Source organism: Balearica regulorum, chromosome 7 (genome assembly GCF_011004875.1).
Source record: "Balearica regulorum gibbericeps isolate bBalReg1 chromosome 7, bBalReg1.pri, whole genome shotgun sequence".
Classification (NCBI taxonomy): Eukaryota; Metazoa; Chordata; class Aves; order Gruiformes; family Gruidae; genus Balearica; species Balearica regulorum.
Window position 1 is genome coordinate 35347373 of NC_046190.1, and position 21301 is coordinate 35368673.

Here is a 21301-nt window from a genome sequence, read left to right on the forward strand (position 1 = left end):
TAAAAGATTCTGCTCTCTTCTGATATCCTGAAAGTTAATAAAGATGTTCCATTAATCTGTCAGTTTGACCTCTACACATGCAGTTCTTGTGGAGTTTTGCCACTGTCGGAAGTAGTTTTGGTTTTCAATAGCTCAGTAAAATCAATACTAAAGAACTAGTAATGAAGCATTAAAATGTTATTTTTATTTAGTGTTTACCACTCTGGGATGAAAACCCATAGAAATGGGTGCAGTGCTGAGAAGAGTCAATTCTCCACTGTCCTTGAAGTGGTAGAAAGAAATTAAAATCTTCCAGTTGACAGTACTTTGTATTTATAGTACTTTAATATGTAAAGCAAAATTCATTAATGGATTATTAAATTCCATTTTAGATTAAGTAGGTACCTGCCAGGAAACTATGTAAGTGTTACTTGAGATGGTAAATTGGAAGGTTTTGTTGGTTTTCAGAATTCAAGTAGTTTTCTTCCCATGATCCTTAGCTCCAAGTAAAAGAAAAGTAATGTGAAGGCATGTAGCCCTTATGTACTGGATGTTCAGAGGTTAAACTAATAGCCATCACAGGCTGCTTGAAGGTTGGTTGTTGTAGACTAGACTCAGGAAAGCACAAGAGTAAGATGATTATTTTTAGGGGTTTTTTGCCTGCATCTTTCAGAGCTATGGTGACTTGCTCTCAGAACCCAATTTTCTGTGTCAGTATATTTAAAAGTTGACATAGAAAGATGTAGCAAATTACAAAGTGGCAAATAAGAGCTATCATCTTTTATATATATGTCAATAAAACAGATTGAAGTAGTGAGAATTTTTCCATTGTACTTGAAGAGAAATATTTACTGTTTGTATAGAAAATGAAAAGCAGCTTTTCACCATGAAGTTGCAGATTTCATGTTGAAACTGAATTTTGGCAGAGCTGTTTTCCACAAGAGGCAGACATAGAAAGCTTTATTTTAAGAGCCAGTGGCCCTGTGTTTTGCTTGTGAGAAAAGTGTTTTCTTGTAGTGTGCTTATTAAGTTTTTTGACTATCAAATACTTACTATTATTTCCACTGTGCTGGGTTTTGCAAACATTTTGATTAACATGTTTACCATACGTAAGTCCTTCCATACTGTTTGCCGAAATGACATTTTGCCATTTTGAAATGGTTTTCAATAGCTCAGTAAAATCAATACTAAAGAACTAGTAATGAAGCATTAAAATGGTATTTTTATTTAGTGTTTACCATTCTGGGATGAAAACCCATAGAAATGGGTGCAGCGCTGAGAAGAGTCAATTCTCCATTGTCCTTGAAGTGGTAGAAATGACATTGTAATAGCACTGAATGAAAAATAATTTTTATACATATAAAACCTCAATTTCTTTCTAGAATTTGCATCTATTAATGGCTTTCTAAATAGAAGGAGTTAACTCAGATACACCTTTACATAGACATTCTTAACTGAGTTTAATGGTGACTGATTTTGAGTTAGCTAAATTCACTTATCTCTGTTTTATTCCAGGCTCCATCACTGATCCACTTGACAGATTCATTCTCCCTTTCTGTCTCCTTCTGCAGTTTATCTGTCTCATCTGTTTTCCCAAATCTAGGGACCCAGATATTTCTTGGAGTCTCCAGAGTGCTACTGAAACACAAATGAAATAAATGCTACCTTTGAAGAACTAGTTTTAGAAGTGGCTGAAGTAACAAGAACAAGTAAGCTATTTTATTCAAGATCTGAATAATGTTTTTCATTAAGTAAATTAACATTAAGATTCTGTCAGTATTTGTATAGTTTGTTCCTATGCATCTTGTATCTTGTTCAACTTGTTCAAGTGACAAAAGAATTTATTTCTCTTTAGATATTTTTATAACTCAAGATTTTTTCTCCTTTACATCTTTTAACTTCATTTAAAAAGAATGATTTCTTAAGGAGAAGTCACCTTCAATAGATATGCTGCATTTCCAGCAGTGGAAATCTTTAACTGGCAAACTTGGTTTTTAACAACACCCCGTATGTCCTGCATGCCTTTGCTGTTCTATATCAACATATTAGAACACTGATGCACTTAAATATATGTGCTGTCTGTTAATGTCCATTGTTTGTAAGATTCAACCTTAGAAATCCGAATTGCTAGAAGCCAGCACTGTCATACTGCAACACAGTCAAAACTGAAAAAAACAAGAACAAGAATAAGGCAATAGGCTAAACCCTCAAGTTTATGTATCAGATTAGTAGATCTGAAATTAGTGTTATTAGATCGAACTACAGAGAATATTATATATTCGTGTACTGAGAGAAGAGATGAAGAACACAAAGTTCACTTCATCATTGCCTCCACTTCTCCTATTAAATCTCTCAGCCTCTGCTTGGTACAGCTGACCTTTAAACAGTGCAGTTGGAGATTTGCATCTGTGCCAAAAGAAAAGATAATCAGAGGATTCTTCCCTGCTCCCATCAAATTCCTTTTTTAATCTCAAGTTCACCCAGCCTATCACTCCTCCTCTCAGAAAGCATTACATCTCTTTGATAGATCAGCTCAGGAGAACAGCCTGTCAGCTTTCCCAAACAAGAAATTTCTAGTTACAGAGGACCTGCTTTTTCCTTTCTGTAGATGTGACATTTCAGTCTTCCTTTTTGCCTATCTTTTGTTCACTCTTTCATACTTGTTCTCTCAGTATCAGAATTTGTTTTGGTCTTTGGTAGAAGTGAACCACAGGTGAGAACACTATATTCGCTAAAAACAGATGTCTTATAAGGGACTATAAAGTACGACCAAGTCCCCTAAGGCTTTTCATTATTATTTTGTCACAATTTTCAGAATTTTAAATAGTGCTTATAATCAGATAAGAGCTAATTTTGAAATTTCCTAGAAGACAAGACTGTTCAAAAATGTTTCTATATAATCAAATATTTCAATTAGATTGGCAATTTAATTGTAACAGTTTAAATGAAAAGGCATTTCAAAGCAAAAACTAAATGTGTGAAATCTCAAAGCAGGTAATCTTCATTTTTTAAAATATTTCAATCAAAATTTCTGCATTATAATAATGAATTCCAATTAATAACAAGTATTTTCTAACAGAAAATTATCTTTCAGGAATTTATTTTAGCCAAGGCTCACAGACGACGACATAGAGTACAGAGAGAATCTTAACTCAAATCTGGTGGCTTTTTTCATTATACAACATATCCTGGTTTTTCAATGTCACAAAACCAATATTCAGACTTACACATATTTGATGCAGTATATGAGCAATATAAGGCACAGTAGCCTAGAATAACCTCCATCTGAAGAATGTTTAATGTGACCTTTATGGTACTCATGAAAATACTTCAGCTGCTGAGTCTCCATTTCATATGTGGGAAGTGTTCAGTATAGTTGCCAAAATGGGCAATTCGATGTTGTTTTTTTTTCTTTTTACTGTGTAACTAGGACTGTTTCACTTCCTCCATATATCTGAATATACTATTCACATCTACAACTAAGAGATTCTGTTTTGTGCAATTATTGTGCAGCTAGTGCAAAGGTGTTAACCAAGGTATCTCAAATACTTTGCCACTCTTTAAGCTTTTCAAATACTAGCACTATCCATAAAGCACCAGCTAATATTCCTGGTAAGTGTGGCTAACATCCCAAGTGTATGCATTTTTAACAGAAGCTAGAACCTCTAGGGGAAAAGCAGAGAGTAAACTCAGGAGACAGAAAACATAAGACAACAAGGAAGAATATATTACCTGTAGTTGCTACTACTTGTGGAATCATCATCGCCCCAGATCTGGTAGGATGTTCAGTCTTTCCATTTCACTGATGTTTTGTACTTTGCTAAATTTATGTACATACTTCTGAACTGTGTTATATTGTTATATCTTAAATCAGTTTTTAAAGGAAAGACTGTAACTTCCAAATGCTAATTCAGAAGAGAGATATTTGTAAGACATATTAATCCTCAAGCTGATTTACAAAGGTCAGTGGTCTATGAGGATATTGTTTGTTTCTTAAATTACCATATGAGCACTGAGACAGTGTAGTGGGCAATTTAGCTTAGCTCAATTAACATTTCATATTCAAAGAGGGGAAAAAAAAGTATGTTCTTTCTCAAGACCTATTATTTCTATTTGAGAAGTTTTCATTTTCAGATTAAAATAGAAACCACAGAAAATCTCTCTTGATATTTCAAGTAGTACTTCTAATTTTCACATCAAATTCATTGTTGAAGAAACCTTTGTGAGATGATGAATGTTTGTTTTTATAATGTTCAACTCAGTCTACTGTATTTACATACAAAGCAGTATCAGAACCTACTATTCAAACATCCTTGATCTTTCAAAAACAGATGCAAAAAATGCACCGAAAAATAGGATACACCTGATTAAAAACTGCTATACGGAGCATAAGAAAACGCAACATAACATATATCTCAAAACAGACCAACACTCATCTCTCAATGTACAATTCATCTCACCTCACTTTTCTAGAAATTAGACATCCAGACTAAACTAGTTATTTAGTCCAGGGAGAGACAGGCACTTAATGTAAACAAGATTAATCTTCTTTGGGACAACTTTATCTTGGGTTAAGAGTAAACAGGGTAAATAAGGTTTTAAATTGAAAAAAAAGACCAAAACAATCAAATCTCAGAATACCTACCTGACTTTTTCAACTTTGGAAAACAACAAAACAAGCAAAATGACAAGTGAAGGGATATTGGGGGAAGGGGAGGCAGTATTGTTCATGCATATTTTCGTAAGAGCAGACAAATAAATGCTTAAACTGGAAATAACATAAATATCAATCATTTGTTTTATTTAAAAATGGATTCACATTCTAATCCTGTAACATCAAAATCATTACATTATCTATCACTGTTGGACTTGCTGGCTGCAATACTAAAATCAATTTTTACGTGACTGGAGATCTGACTACACAAATACACAGGTCTTTGTGGACCAGATTCTGAAATTTATTTTGTACATTTCTGCAATCAAATGAAATATCTTGGAAGGAAAATTAAACACTGATTTTATCAATATGGCAACAACAGCATCATTTAAAACTGATGGAGTCATAGGATAACAAAGTGTATATTAACATTTACAAATGATATATTAGAGTAGGTAATAAAACTATGCTGATTCAAATTATGGCTCACCGATGATTTTAAGAATGCAATATCCTTTCTTTATTACAGTTTCTTGTCCTGTCTCCATTTTTTAACCGACATTATCAAATTCATCATTCCTGCAACACTAACATCATCACTCCAGCGCAACAATGTTGTTCTGAAGCCTGGTAGGTGCATGGGACACATTCAGCTGGAACAGCGCATTTAACAGCATAGAGCTCAGACACTATTTTTTAAAAAGGAGACTTAGTGAAGTTGAACTCATGACTGGATTAAGGAAAAGCTACATTTTTTAAAAACACTGTTTCCTTAGTTTGGAGAGAATTAAACTTCCCCAGTCAGTACATATAGCTGATTTCACAGCACATATCTCCAAGTGCAAAAAGTTACCTTTATATGATGAAAAGGAAATAGTCATAAAGCTTTCTTATGCCATAAATATCTTTTAGAAGAGCAATGTTAAAATCAAGCAGAAATGACCAGTTCTATTTCCACACATGGAGGCAGTGGAATAACGTCCTCCCTAAGGATGCCAAGAAAGAGCTAGACTATTAATTGTACTGTGTATGCAGTACTGAGATCCAGGCACGTAGATCCTACTCCTCCTCCAAGAACAGAATGAGGAGGAAATTTAGGGCTTTGCTAACAATTGGGGTGGCTGAGTAAATGGTAATTCTCAGCTGATACAGATAGATCAGCATCATTTTTTTCTACCTCAGGAACAAATCAGCAGGAAAGTGGGAGAAATCCATGAGCCAGAGATTTCCTTGTGGTCACAGTGTCTGCATTAAATTTTATTAATTTTTTTTAAGACAGCTTTTACACAGTTATTCAGAGTAGTAAACAAAAGAGCTAATGAAGATTTGCAAAAGGACTTCACGGTACTAGATGACTAGATGACAACACAGATGATGAAATTCAATCTAGAGAGATGCAAAGTGAGTAATTATTTGGGAAAAAAAAATCCAGTATTACATATATATGATGGACCTCAGTAGACTAGTACTAATCAGGAACAAGATTTTGGGATTATCGTATAAACTTTCTGTGAAAGTTGCAGTTTAGGGTTCAGCAGTCATCTGAGAAGAAACACTGCTAGGAATTAAATAGAAGTGGAAACAGAGAACATCATGAAAGCACCTGAGTATCTCAAATACAATGCACAGTTCTGACCTACCACCTCATGAGCTGGAGGTGCTGGAAAAGGAACAGGGAAGGTATCAAGGTGATCGTTTTATGGGTTCCAAACAAGGAAAATTTAAAGAGGCCAGAAATACTCAACTTGGAAAACAGACAATTGAAGGAGAATATGTCAGGGGTGCGTAAGTGGCATGGAGAAGGAAAATAGGGACTGGTGCTCATTTTCCCTTCTGATACAAGAATTCAGGGACAGCAAATCAAATGTTCATGTGGGGGTTTCACAGATATTTCTCTACATATGTGGTGGGTTGACCCTGGCTGAGGGCCAGGTGCCCACCAGAGCCGCTCTATCACTCCCCTCTTTCATTAGACAGGGGAGAAAAGGTACAATGGAAAAAAGAACTTACGGGTCGAGATAAGGACAGGGAGAGATCATTCTCTAATTATCATCACGAGCAAAACAGACCGAACTTAGAGAGGGAATTCATCTTATTTATTACTAAGCAAAACAGAGTAGAGGAATGAGAAATAAAACCAAATCTTAAAAACACCTCCCCCCACCCCTCCCATCTTCCCGGGCTCAACTTCACTCCCGGCTTCAACCTCCGCCCCCCTCCAGCAGCACAGGGGGACGGGGAGTGGGGGTTACGGTCAGTTCCTCACGCGGTGTTTCTGCCGCTTCTTCCTCCTCGGGGGGAGGACTCATTGTTCCCCCGCTCCAGCGTGGGGTCCCTCTCACGGGAGACAGTCCTTCACGGCCTTCTCCAACATGAGTCTCCTCCACGGAGTGCAGACCTTCAGGAGCAAACTGCTCCAGCGTGGGTCCCCCACGGGGTCACAAGTCCTGTCAGCAAACCTGCTCTGGCGTGGGCTCCTCTCTCCACGGATCCACAGGTCCTGCCAGGAGCTTGCTCCAGCGCGGGCTTCCCATGGGGTCACAGCCTCCTTCAGGTGTCTCCACCTGCTCCGGCGTGGGGTCCTCCACGGGCTGCAGGTGGAATCTCTACACCCCCTCATCCTCCCTCCATGGGCTGCAGGTGGAATCGCTACACCCCCTCATCCTTCCTCCATGGGCTGCAGGGGGACAGCCTGCCTCACCGTGGTCTTCACCACGGGCTGCAGGGGGATCTCTGCTCAGGCGCCTGGAGCACCTCCTCCCCCTCCTTCTTCACTGACCTTGGTGTCTGCAGATGTTCTTACATCTTCTCACTCCTCTCTCTGGCTGCAAAAGCGCTCTCTAACTGTTTTTGTCTTTCTTAAATATGTTATCACAGAGGCGCTGATTGGCTTGGCCTTGGCCAGCGGCGGGTCCGTCTTGGAGCCGGCTGGCATTGGCTCTATCAGACACAGGGGAAGCTTCTAGCAGCTTCTCACAGAAGCCACCCCTGTAGCCCCCCCCGCTACCAAAACCTTGCCACGCAAAACCAACACAACATACCACATAGTCAAGCTGTGAAATTCTTTACCACTGGATGTTATGGATCTCAAAGGTTTACAATGGACTCAGATCCACACTTAGAGTGTTTTACATTCAGAGGAAAAGGGTAATGAGAAAGTAAATATTTTTTTTCTTAGCTTTTGTTCTCCAAGACAAAAATTAGGGATTGCCAATATCTGAGCTGGTTTTCCCATCTCAATGCTTGCAAGCAGCTTTACTATGTCCTACGTTCCATAAAGGTTATTTGCAACTGACAAAAAAAACCCAAACTTTTTTCTTCTGATAAATAAAGCATTTTGTATTTACAAATATGGGTGATCTTGCTTGCATCACTGGCCTTTGCTGTATCTTTTGGTGCCCACAATCCATCCAACTCCTTGGACGTCACAACTACATATAGATGGTAAAACTGCATTCCTAGTTACATTACAATTGTCTGATGCCTCATCTACCTCACCTATGAGCCTTCTCTAGTACAGTTACTGTCATATGCCAATTTTTGGAACAATTTTTTCTTAGTTGTTTAGCTTTTAAAATATTTTACCTTGAGCTATTGTCTCTGTTAGTATTCCATATCCAGGTATATGCCACCCATGATCTTGCACTTCAATACCTGACTTAAGTTATTCTCAGTTGCCCACTTCTGCACTAGCGTATATGACTAGCTTTCCAGACTTCTGTTTCATAACCTGAAAGTTGTAAGGGGATTTTGTTTGCTTGCTTTTATAACAATGAAGGAAATAAATAACAAAGGAATGAATGCGAGGACTCACCTGCAAACATGCAAATCATAACTGTCATTTAAGAACCTTCTAATAAAATACAAAAATGCTTGACAGCTTTCTCATAAACTGGAAATGTTGCACAAGGTTAGATCTTGAATTAACCCATCATCCAACTCAAGACATTACAGATGCAGACAACATCATTTTATGAAACATATACCTGGCAAAAGGCTGGGCAGCTGTCCCAAACGGCACAAGTGATGTTTACACATCAGAAGCTTAACCAAGAAAAAGTAAATTCTTGTATAAATAAATGGATAATAGAAGTAGCAAGGATTCAAAGCTAACTCATCTCCTTTCCATCTGTCCTGTGCTTCTTGCAGGATTATGCTCCCCGATTTTGGTAGCACTTTTAGCGGTACCTTATTTCTATGGAATACCCATTACCCATGGCACCATGTTCAACTGGAAACCAAGCTCCATACATATTTGCCACTTCTGAGTTTCTCCAGTATATGTGTATTTCTGAAGCATGTACACCTGTGAAAACTAAGATTAGTAAGATCTAAATCTATCTATCTGTTATATTCCTGGACAAATTAAAGCAACAGTGCAGTGCTCTACTACTGTCAATTTAAAAAAAAATTAAATATTTACAGCTCAACAGATTTTAGGCCACAAAAACAATATATGCTTCCAATTTACAGCTCTAATGTATTTAAATGCTATTCCATTTATATCAATGGAATTGATATTACACTTTCCACAAAATAGCTGCCATAATTCTTCTTCTTTGATGATGCTGTTGGAAATGACTGAATTTTTCTTAAAAATCAGATAAATCTGTTTATATGTACAAAGCCCGTCTGTCACCACTTGCTTATTTTGTTTTACATCTGATAGGCTAGCAGTTGATGGATACAATGAAATGACTATCTAATTAATTTGCTGGAGAGTTTAGGAGTACAGTTTATCAAAAAAACACCAGTCAAGCTCTCACTTAGAGATATTGGTAAGTGCATTAAACCAATATAAGCAACTTTTAAATACGATACTTCAGTTCTAGTATATATCTAGAAGATAACTTCAATTTTATTTTATGTTAATTTTCAACAGCAGCATGTAAGCAACAATTTGGAACAACTAATTCAACTATAGGGGGTGGCACTGTGTACAGTCTCTGAAAGCCAGTTACTTAAAACACTTTTAAAAGTACATTTTCTTCACATATGTAGCCAGCATATTAAGTCACAGCATAAATATAAATACGTACACACACTATATATTTACACATACAGTAAGATCACTCTACCATGTAATAGAACACCTTTTACACAACAGTCATGAGACTTGCTTTTATCCCCTCACATGACTTGTTTATGATTTACTAATTTTCTTGCAAAATAAATATGTCTGATGTTCTGAAAATAATCTGGATAAATGAATCTCCACTAGTATTTACATTCATGAACTATAATCATACTTTCCCTCTTACACTGCTCTGTTTAATAGCATTTAAGAAGTAAGTTTACATAAAACCACAGGGTTCTGAAGTTAATCATTCAGTGAGGTGAATGAAGACAATCTCTGTAAGTTTTTGAGGCATCACTGTCTACTCTGGTTATCACTTTGCAAAAAGGACACTGCAAAATGAACTAGTAATGCCTTTTTTCCCCCACCCTTTCTAAGTAGTAACTATGCCAGAATCGCGAAACTTTGCTATAGTTTTTCCTACACCACTAAAGATAGCTATCTTCTAGGCACTTATGTCCACAGGCAGCTGCTACATGTCCTTGTAGATTTTTTAGGCAGTGTATTTAGGCTGTGCAGCCATCAGCCTCTTTAATCACAAACCTACCCTGATGGCCAGCTATTCCTTACATTGGGGAAACGAATTCAAACTCACAAAGGGAAATGAATATTGGATTTTTAGGTCCACATCTTCTAAACTGAATAATGATTTCGGTATTTCAGCTGACCTGGACTCCATTCCAAATTCAGTAAAGTTATCAGATCTTCAGAGATCACCTGTCCTTTCTAAAAATCAATACACTTCAGGCTGGTTTAGCCTCAGTATTAAAAGTCTGAAAAACTTTTAAAACTTTGGGTTTGTGTTTTAGCTTTCATTTGATTTTGCAGCATGGTCAAAATGAGACACTGCTGTGTATCGGAGAATAATAACTAGTCTTATTCTGTAACTAGATGACTATGAAGAAAAACATAAATGCTTTTACTTCAGCTGTTTATCTATTTGTCTTTCATTATCTGTAGATCACTCCAGACTAATGAATTCATTCTGACCCAAATAGTTTTCCTAAGTAAATTTTCAGCCACAAAGTGAATTCATTGATTTTTCCCATTTTTGCATTACTGCAGACAAAAGCACTAAAAGCTTAAAAAAATCCACAAAAAATTAGCAACGCATTCCTTACAGGCACTTGAGATAATATTCCTGCAAAATCTACAACTTTAGTATTCCTGCAGTGTTTCAAGCTCCAGTTTGAATGAGTTTAAGTCAGTGAATATTTAGTCACAATTACAGAACTGATTGTCCAACAAACTAAAAATCCTCCCTCCCCAATTCTATTTGCAAATTTCTAAGTAACAAAGAAGTATCATTTATAAGTAATAAAGAAGTATATCCTTTAGAAATTAATACTGAGTATACAATGCATGCAAGTTAATTTATTCAGCATATACACCAACATGCTTTCAGTCTGCAGAGGACCTTTATTTCTGGATCTTTGAGATTCAGAAGTCTGCTAGAGGGTTCATGGCTCTAAACTGTGTGTCAGAGCACCATTCCTATTCAGCATACTTTTGCACAGGCTATAAACTTTCAAATTGAGAAAGCTGGCAAACAACTAATGTTAATATGGTGTCTCATGTAGTAGTGGTAGGATTCTGAACACTATGAGCTAATACTCCCTAGAATCACACATTTGATCAAATTCCCACTAAATATCTTTGTGGAAAGGCTTACACTAATTTCTCAAATCAGAATTCCCCACCACCTAATTTCTATGCAGTGAATCACAGAATCATAGACTGGTTTGGGTTGGAAGGAACCTTAAAGATCATCTAGCTCCAACCCCCCTACCATGGCCAGGGACACCCTCCACTAGACCAGGTTGCCCAAAGCCCCATCCAACCTGGCCTTGAACACTTCCAGGGAGGGGGCATCCACAGCTCCTCTGGGCAACCTGTTCCAGTGTCTCACCACCCTCACTGTAAAAAATTTTCTTCCTTATATCTAATATAAATCTACCCTATTTTAGCTTAAGGGCATTACCCCTTGTCCTATCACTCCATGCCCTTGTAAACAGTCCATCCTCATCTCTCCTATAGGCCCCCCCTTTAGGTACCGAAAGGCTGCTACAAGCTCTCCTTAGAGCCTTCTCTTCTCCAGGCTGAACAATCCCAACTCTCTCAGCTCATCCTCATAGGAGAGGTGGTCCAGCTCCCTGATCATCTTCATGGCCTCCTCTGGACTCGCTCCAACAGGTCCATGTCTTTCTTATACTGGGGGCCCCAGAGCTGGATGCCATACTCCAGGTGGAGTCTCACCAGAGCAAAGTAGAGGGGGGAGAATCACCTGCTGGTCATGCTGCTTTTGATGCAGCCCAGGATGCGATTTGCGTTCTGGGATGCTAACTCACATTGATAGCTCATATTCAGCTTTCCATCCACTAGTAGCCCCAAGTCCTTCTCTGCAGGGCTGCTTCAATCCCTTCATCCCCCAGCCTATATTCATGTTCAGGATTGCCCCAACCAGGTACAGGACCTTACACTTGGCCTTGTTGAACTTAATGAAAACCAACTATCTCACTGCATACCATTACATAAAAAATGCAGTATGCTTACTCTTACCCTAGGCCATTTATGTATTCTTTCCTGAAATGCCAGGCTTAATTGTTTTATGATGTCTGGCAGCAAAGGAAATGTGCAGTGGCAAGTCACTTATTCCATAAATTGAAAAAAAGTGCAACTCCATCAAACATACCTCCACAAGCCTGCTGGTGTGTTCTCGAAAAATAGCAGCATATTCCTTTATTTCTTTTTCTCTTCCATTTTTAGCAGCTTCAATGAGAACTAAAAGTGGAACAGTGGTATCTAAGAAGGAGTCTGAGATGTGATCTATAATGGCTTTACGGAGCTGCAAAAGAAAGCATTACATTAGTATCTGCTAAGTGGTCTATTTATTAAAGTCTACTGTAATTCTTGTCCATTAGTATTTTATAACATAAACATGTACACACTGTATTCCTGCATTATTTGCAGGACTACGTGTCTGAAACCTACTGCAGCTACAATTTATGTATTACACAGACAACTCTAATTTTAGAGACAATTTTAATATACCACTACCTAAATATGTATGTGTGTGTGAGTACAAATACATAAAACATTTAAAACATGTACTAGTTCTGTTGAAATCAAGAGACTCAAAAAAATATTCATGTTCTTTGATGAACAGGCTCCGTAAACAATTCCACGCATGAAAAATTACTGTTAATGTCTCCTGGGTATTCTCTCTTGAAGTTTGGATGCCAAGATGCTATTTCACTTACAAAGAAAATATTCATTTAATAATGTTTGCACTCACAAAATACTCTATATCACAAGTTTTCATAATTGCAAAATTGCCCAAATATTTTCTACCTTGTTGGAAAACCCAACAATACAGTTTGATTAGCAAAATGGTAGCCTTCATGGTAATTTTATCAATGAGATTACTGATTATGCCACCTGATAATAGTTTAATAGAGCAAGAACTAGAAACGAGTGTGAAGTTCAATTTTCTCTATTTAAATTAATTGTTCTTGAACTTCTTAAATTGTTAAAGAAATGTAACAGTCTGCCACAAATTAGCTCTCTTAAATTGGGTTTCATGTAAGCTTATAACTGATCATTGGGACATTACTTCACCTCATAGGTTATTTTCCATGTTATAAACCTACACATGGCAATTCTTCATTTTAATCATAGAACACTATGAGAAATATACCAATTGTAAAAATACATGCAATGCAACTGAACTATCAAGTTCACTGAATTTCCTACTGCAAAAAATTATTTTTACAATATATAAAAAAGATATTGATTGGAACAGAAAAGAACACAAAAGGCTTTTAAGCTCTTACATGCTGACGGGTTTGTACCCAAAGGACATTTTTTCACTCGGCATTTTGCTCCAATATATCTATGTGAAAACTCACCAGAAGTAAAGACTCCTACAGCTAGAAAAATGCAAAACGACACAATCTTTTTGATGCTGCTGTCCTTCTAGGTAGGGCAGTGAACATGCATAGCAGAAATAACAGTAGAGAAATCTGTTGATTATCAAGACAAGATTTGGACGTGAATTCCACCACAAGCTTTTGGATGGCCTCACCATCTAAAGCCAGCTCTCAGTGACTCACCAGGCACATGGGACAAGACAAATCTTCCAAAAAAATATAGATAAGTTTACGTTTAGAATGTTTTTTTTGTCTTGTAACTTAGTGTAGCTTATCACAGTAGGATATACTATCTGGATACATTCTATGTTCTCAAAATTAATTTACAAAGACAAAGACTATGGGATTCCAATACAAAATTGCATTTTTACTGTCATGTTCACATTCCCAGCTTTACTCAGGCCAGAATTTTAAAAATTAAAAAGAGACAGATAAAAAAAAGTTGAACTACCAGGGACAAAATACATCAAACCTCCAGTCCTGCTAAGTTATCTGTTAAAATTTCTGTGATGGAAAAGTCTGACTGAAGAAAACAGACATACTCATCTGCTTAAAATTAAGTACATGAATGTGACCTTGATGAATCACAGTTTAAACATTAAGATTTCAGTATACAATAATCAGCAACAAAAAGCTGTGGAGCCATATCCATGGCGATTATTCGTTATCTCCAAGACAAATATTTCTGGGTTCTGCATAGCCCAGATTGTAGGACTTTTGCAGCCTTAATGTATTATTTGAGGACCAGTGACTGCAATGACCTTAGTCACATTTGTGGTGAGCTTGAGGCATCCAATTTTCAAGCCAGCAGCTTAATTTTATCTCTCATCATATAATTCTTTGCTGTTGCTTTTTACTGGTTTGCTTGGTTTAATTAACCTTTCACATACAAATTATCATTATTATTTTGTTCTAAGAAATCCTCTATCCTGCAATTAAACAAAGAGAAACACATCTTCAAAAAAGACAACACTATGTCTTTGCTGAATACAAACAAGTTTGAAATTGTGTTTCTGTTTCAGCTATGTGAAGGAGTACATGAAGCTGAGATTTTCAAAAGATGGCTTGTGTAGCCAAGAACAAATAAATACAATCTAGAACAAGGAAAGGAAAAAGACAAAAGAAAAAAGAAATATCCAAAGCAATATCTATTTGTCTTCAGCCTAATTATAACAATATTTTTTTTCCATGACTCAGTAAGTCTGTTTCTGACTTTGGCCATCTCTAAAGCGAAATGCTAAAAGCTAAGTAGCCATATAGGGAGATGTATAAACAAAGAACAGCACCGGTAGTGCTAGCAGGCAATACTAGGGAAGTTGTTGTGCTCTAATTAAAATTTATCTCATATTTCTAAGTGAAAGAGACACCATCAGAAGAGGGAAAGCAGAGGAAGGATGATGTCTGACAAATTGTTTTATTTTTAAGGTGCAAGGTCTTATCCTTAACTTTTGAATAGACTGTTACAGAAGCATAGGCAGGTTTTGTTTTATTGAAGTGCATTTAGAAATAACATAGAAACATGTTGTTTATAAAACATGGGGCATAAGGTTGTGAAAAACAAACAGTGGAGGGTAGAGAAGAAAATCCCAGCAGCAGTTTGCAACACTATTAACATCATTACCCTGATGAGTACAGAAACCTGTGTTTGCCTGTATTTGCCTATTGCCTCACAAGACTACACTGGCAAAAGTCCTGGAAAAACTAAAGATTCATTACTATTGAAGGATCCCTCTTTCCTATTTCAAAGGTATGTCAGGAAGGCAATCTCCTTTGTGTTCAGAAAAAGCTATCCATGATGAAAAAGCAACATGGAAATCTAACAATATCATCAGGAATAACATTTATAAAATAAATACTAACCAAAACTATGGAACAACCATAGGAGAAACATCTGTGCAGTCTATTCACAGTACACTGGGAAACAACTGGGAGGTACAAACTGAGTATGGTAAGTTCTCAGAATTAGAAATTGGAAAGACTAGGCAATTCCTTCCTAAATATTCATACAGCTCTAGTAGGCAACAAAGCAGTGATCTAGGTAAAACCGCACACACAGAAATGACATGCACATCTCTGGCACAATACAAGTAAAATCAAAACAAAATAAAATATGTTAAAATCCCCATAAGTACTGGCCAAGTTCTTGAAGTGAATACACATAATTTCATTTGAAAAGCCAGAAAATTTTACAACTTCCACAATACACCATTCTTGAGATAGATAGCTACTTTTGCCTTCATGTCTTGCCAGATACAAGCCTTTCTTCAGTTTTCTTACTGTGATCTACAAAGATGTTCCATAGGGGCCCATGGCATAGGCCATAATCAGGTGGTGACTGGGCCAGCACTTATATGATGGTTTTGTTCATTACGCACTATGCTGAAGAGATTTCAAAAATACAACTTCATAAGGTTTCATCTCCAAACCCAGTTTTGCAGAGGCAATCCCAGTAACTGACTGAAAGTAGAGTATATTGTACACACCATAGTCCCAAATCTGCTATGACAGTCTACTGTAATGCCAGTTATGCTACACAGTACCATTCAAAAAATGTTATTATAAAAGCTGTATGAGTGGAACAAATAACAATTTTCATGTTTCTCATAAAAGTGCTGGGAGACAGAATAATGAATGTTCATTAGTGAAAGCAAATAAGACTCTACTGCAACACCTGCAGGCACCGCACTCACAATTTCATGTTTCCCAGATAAGGAGTTAGACATGCAGTAAGCACTCTTCCTAAAACAATTCTTACGCAATTCACATGTATGAAGACAGAACTGGAGGAAGTAGATGAAATATTTCTCATAAATACCTTCCAGTGGAAAATGCCAAGAAACCATAGAGCTACTAGCAAAAACTACTGGTTCTAGATTGACTATAAATTAGGCATAATTACAATCAGCCTGAACATTTTAAAAAGGTTTATAGAACCACACAAATTGAGTTAGGCAACAGATTTTAAACACTGTTACAGAGTCAGTAAGCTGTTATAAGCTAGAGTTTAATTAAGTCATGGAAGAGTCTGTAGGACAGAATGGGAGAGTTCCTAGACACACTGAGCTTGTGATACAAGTCGCCAGGTTGAACAAGTCCAAGCTGAACACATTTTTGATAGAATGTGAGCAGAAATTGGATAGCTAGTTAGTTGTAAATACTATATTCATATTATATTCATCTTTCAGGGCTTCCCTTGGTTGATAATGGGAGACAGGAAGGAATTTATTCATCATCTTGAAGCACAGGCTGGCTTGTAAGACTGTACACAAAATTGGGAGGGATATTCTTCCACCAGACAGTTGATAAATAGCCACAGCTAGAGACAGGATGAAAGCAGCATGTACTCATGTTCTGTGTAGCCATAAATTTTCATATAGTTAGTTCATATACCTGGCTGAATAAACTACTGGCTTTTTAGCTCTCCTTTCTAAACTGGCAAGTTATATATTTTCAACATAATTTGCAATTTTTCTCAAAGCTATTCCTTGCAGAGAAAGGATGTAAACACAGCTGATGTCTACTGCTCACCTGCAGCACACTGAAGTTGTGGGTTTTGGTCCATGTCTTAGTCAGTTTTAGGATACTGGGATGTAAATTGGGTGGGCAGACTGTGGACCAGGTATTCCAAGGACCTTTTTCTGTTGTATGAGTTCTCACAACTGTACAGAACTAGACAGAGTGGCCCAGTGGTCCCTTCAAGGTATCTGTTCCAACAACCAATAATAATTCAAGCTTATTTAAAATAAAATTAATCTTGATGTCCAAAGTATATTACTGATCTATTTCTATAGCGAATATGTATTTAGGTATGTACACATGCAGAGTTTTGCCTATGTACATATATATATTCAGCCAAGATAATTTGGTAGGGATTTTTCCCAGAGTTTTCAAAATATGTATGTATATATGCTGTGGAACAGTGTAACTATCTGCAGTATTTTTTTAATATCGAAGAAATATTTATTCTCAAAACACCGTCCTAAAACCCCTGAAAATAGCAAACTCGGTAAGCGTCCTTTGTTTACCTGTCTGCGGAGGTCTCTTGTCTTCTTGCACATACTATCTATTGCAACATTCAAGGCATTACTTCTCTCTTTCTTGTCAGTCTGCAACAAATATGACAGAAAACACAAAAAGGGTTATTTGTGATCTCTTAGCAAGCATGTTCTTTGTGTCCTCAGTTCTTGAGAGCATTTGGTAAATCACACATGCTTAAGCATTTTTTTTGAATTTTAATGCATTTCAGGGGCCAGTACAGCAATATTCATAAAATGCCAATTTGTCAGGTTAAGCATAATCCACTGAATCAAAACATACGCTTTACTAGCAGCATATTGAAATTAAACACTTGTTATCTTCTGAATTGCTGTAATACTCTTTTTATAGTCCAGAGTTACTTATTATTATTGCCAATCTATTATCACCACATTCCTGTAAAAAAATCATGTTTTCCCTCTACAAGCAATTTATAAATTCAGATGTCCACAACGCAGTTTGGTAGTGCTTTAGTCTGCAGCATTCATTATTTTACTCCTGTAAAACAGAATGGGTGAATTTCAAAATGTCCAAGATGTTGCAATGCAAAGTTGATAAACATTGTCAATGAAAATGGACAATCTTTTCATTTAACAGCACCTTCACTCTCAGCATCAATAGAAGATTGAGCTCTTGAGATATTTGAGACATCTTAAAAGAATCAGTTGTATATTTGTCAAACAATCTTTTTATTTCTATCTGTAAGCAAAGTGCTTCTACCATTATTAGCTATTTGAAAAGTGTAGTTTACATTTTTATTGTACTGCCCAGCATTTCTTCTATACAGTATTATCATAGTAGTTCTGTGTCTACTAGTTGTTTTGAATAACCTTTTTTTCATGTTAGTACAGAAACTGTATGAAAATCCAAAATGTCTAATTGACCTTGTTTCTCTAAAGCAATCATTCATTACTCACTACCTTGGACTGCCCTGGTCCAAAGGAAAGAAACCACAAACAGTGAAAGTGTCTTTACACAAAGTCGTAAGTTAGTACACATAACATGTCCAGGGAAAGGACCAGATTCTCACAGATGTTAAAGAAATAGCTATGTATACTTATCATAACATTTGGCCTTCAGTTATAGTACACTGGGAAGTCTATATTACAAATATGACTGTCTCGCTTTGTAAATTGTACTAAAACAAATATTAGTGAAAACAAAAGTAGTAATATCTTGCTAGGCATCTAGGAGTATAATCGTGTTATATACAATATATCATACTTCAGAATTATTTCCTTGCTAAACAAAAATAATAATCTGTGAACAGAGTAATATGCTTAATATTAAAGCAAAGATTTAGAGATGATCAAGAAAGAGCTTGTACATTAAAAGTGAATAGGTAATGTAATAAATGTCTTTAAGTGATTAGTACATTCTCTAACAACTGAAAGAAACAATTACTTTAAAAATTTGAGCTTATATATTCAGACTGACTTAGAAATTTCCCTAATACTTTCAGTTTCCAAAATTGCTTACTGTCTTCACAAGGAATAGATGATCAAACACAGGTCTCTGAGAGAGGTCTGTACTTTACCTTGCAACCCTCAAGGAATCCCTAAAGGTAGATACTAACTTTCTATTTCACAGTAATGTGATCATTTCTCATACCAATACTTGCATAGGAACTGAAGTAAATAACGACTCTTACTGTGTTTTGCAAGCTGTTGTCAGCCTTGACAATAAAACAAAAATTGTTAGGTAAACAGGACCAGTAAAAACATTGTGGATACAACTCAGCTTGTGGCTATGCATTTTCAGATGACAACGATGCAGCTTCACATTGGCACGTCCCTTAAAAGCTTTACATTTAGAGACTATTTTTCTAAGATGACAGAATCAATGTAAAATATTGGGATTTTTTTAAAGTTCTCTAGTAAGCTGTAACTTCGAAGGTGGCAACTAATGATACAACTGGTGCTAAGCAGACCTAAATCTTTGAGGCAGCTAATATGAAATAACCTCACTCAGCAAGCGGCATAAACATATTGAACAGTGAAGAAGGAAAAAAATACTTTATTTGCAAATTCTTAACATAATTGTCAATAGTCAATGTCTAGAAAGCAAACCTAACTATATTGAGGTTACTCTTCACCTTGTGTTTTTCCCAAGAACTAAATACACTGTAAAACGTAGCTTCAGACTGTAGAATGTGGACAGGTCCAGAATGTGGGTAATGTCATAATTGCAGACTCTCATTCTTCCTTAAAGAAATATAAAACTCAAAAAACACATTACTGTTTGGATAAACTAAATAATATTTTTAAAATTGTGTACAGTCTGTTAAAGTCAGAGGAACACCTCACTACAAAGTCTACTGTGGGAGCAGTCTTAAACATCAACAGTCTTGCGTCGTGTTGTCCAGAGTCTGTAAGGTATTGTCCATTAGTCCCAAATACCCATGAATGCTGAATTACTCCTTTAAGTTAAGTTTATATTCCTCTGCAGAATTCCATCTCAAATATCTATGGGACAGTAACAGTTCAAGACCTATGCTAGATGATTACACTTTTTAATAGCTGAAAAACACCAGATTTAGTATTTTAAAAGTGTATATTAAAACAATGGTATAGTGAAACTAAACGTGATCTGAACATCTCTGTGCTATGTTCCACTCTCCAGTAATATAGCTAACACATCTGTATTTGCAATATTCTGCATCTGCTTTTTAATTAACATTCTTCTCGTGACTGCTGTACTTAAAAACAAGCAAGTCTATCCTGAAATAGTTTATTCTTGTACAACGCGACTGAATTAAGAAAAGGGCTAGGAAAATTATGCACATTATTCTAGGCGCTGGATTTCAAAAATTATGCATTTGAGCTCACCTCTTTCAGTCTTCCTGCACTCAGGTACCGTTTTATTCTGTAAAATATATTTAACAATGGCTATATGGCTCCCTTGTGAAGATATTACAAGCAATACCCAGCTCCTATTTCAATGCATTTTTAGCATATGAAATATTTTACAAGAACTAAGTCATATTGTTATTAATACTCCACTAAGTGAAAACAAGTATTTTTAGTTAACACCGTATAGCCTAAAGATAAATGCTGAGTATTGTCAATAATACAGGCCTATCTATTTCACACACTGGCAAACAACATTAGTTGAATGACTCAAAAGCCACATGTGCAGAAAATCTTTACTGTCGAATTTTCATTTAAAACAGCACATATCTAAGGGCAGATTCTCAGTTGAAACAAATCACCATATTTCCACTGTTTTTAATGGAGTTAATTTATATCAGCAGGGGATCATGACCTTCACGAGCATTACAGATCCTTCTGCACTCCAAGGTATGCGGATGCAGACTAATATGTTTGCATTAGCTACACAACCTTGAAGGACTCAAGAACATGTCTCCAGTGGAGTCTTTGGTGGGTATGTGCCAACAGTTAACAGTATTAACAAAGACAGCAGTAATTCTACAACCTTCATACTTCATTGAGTTGAAGAGATAGCTTACACAAAGGAATACAGTTATTCTGATAAGGTTTCTAATTTTGCTTTGTTTATACTTCTGAAGTGCTACAAATGTTTACGTAATAGTTGCAGTGTGTCTCCCATCTGAACACTGTTCAGTAGTTCATAAAGGAGATTTAGGCATAACTACTTAAATGA

The 21301-nt window shown here is 36.4% G+C and overlaps 1 protein-coding gene across 8 annotated transcripts in view; it reads right to left on the bottom strand.

Annotated features, from left to right (window-relative positions):
- The window catches only part of CTNNA3 (catenin alpha 3), a 512461-nt gene that overhangs the window by 201106 nt on the left and 290054 nt on the right, over positions 1-21301 (bottom strand). For all 8 annotated transcript variants that reach the window (XM_075758850.1, XM_075758852.1, XM_075758851.1 and 5 more), the window contains 2 exons: positions 17668-17748; positions 12406-12558 (listed from right to left, as the gene is read on the bottom strand). In XM_075758850.1, the coding sequence (XP_075614965.1) occupies positions 12406-12558; positions 17668-17748 (234 nt within the window). The remainder of the gene's footprint in view (positions 1-12405; positions 12559-17667; positions 17749-21301) is intronic.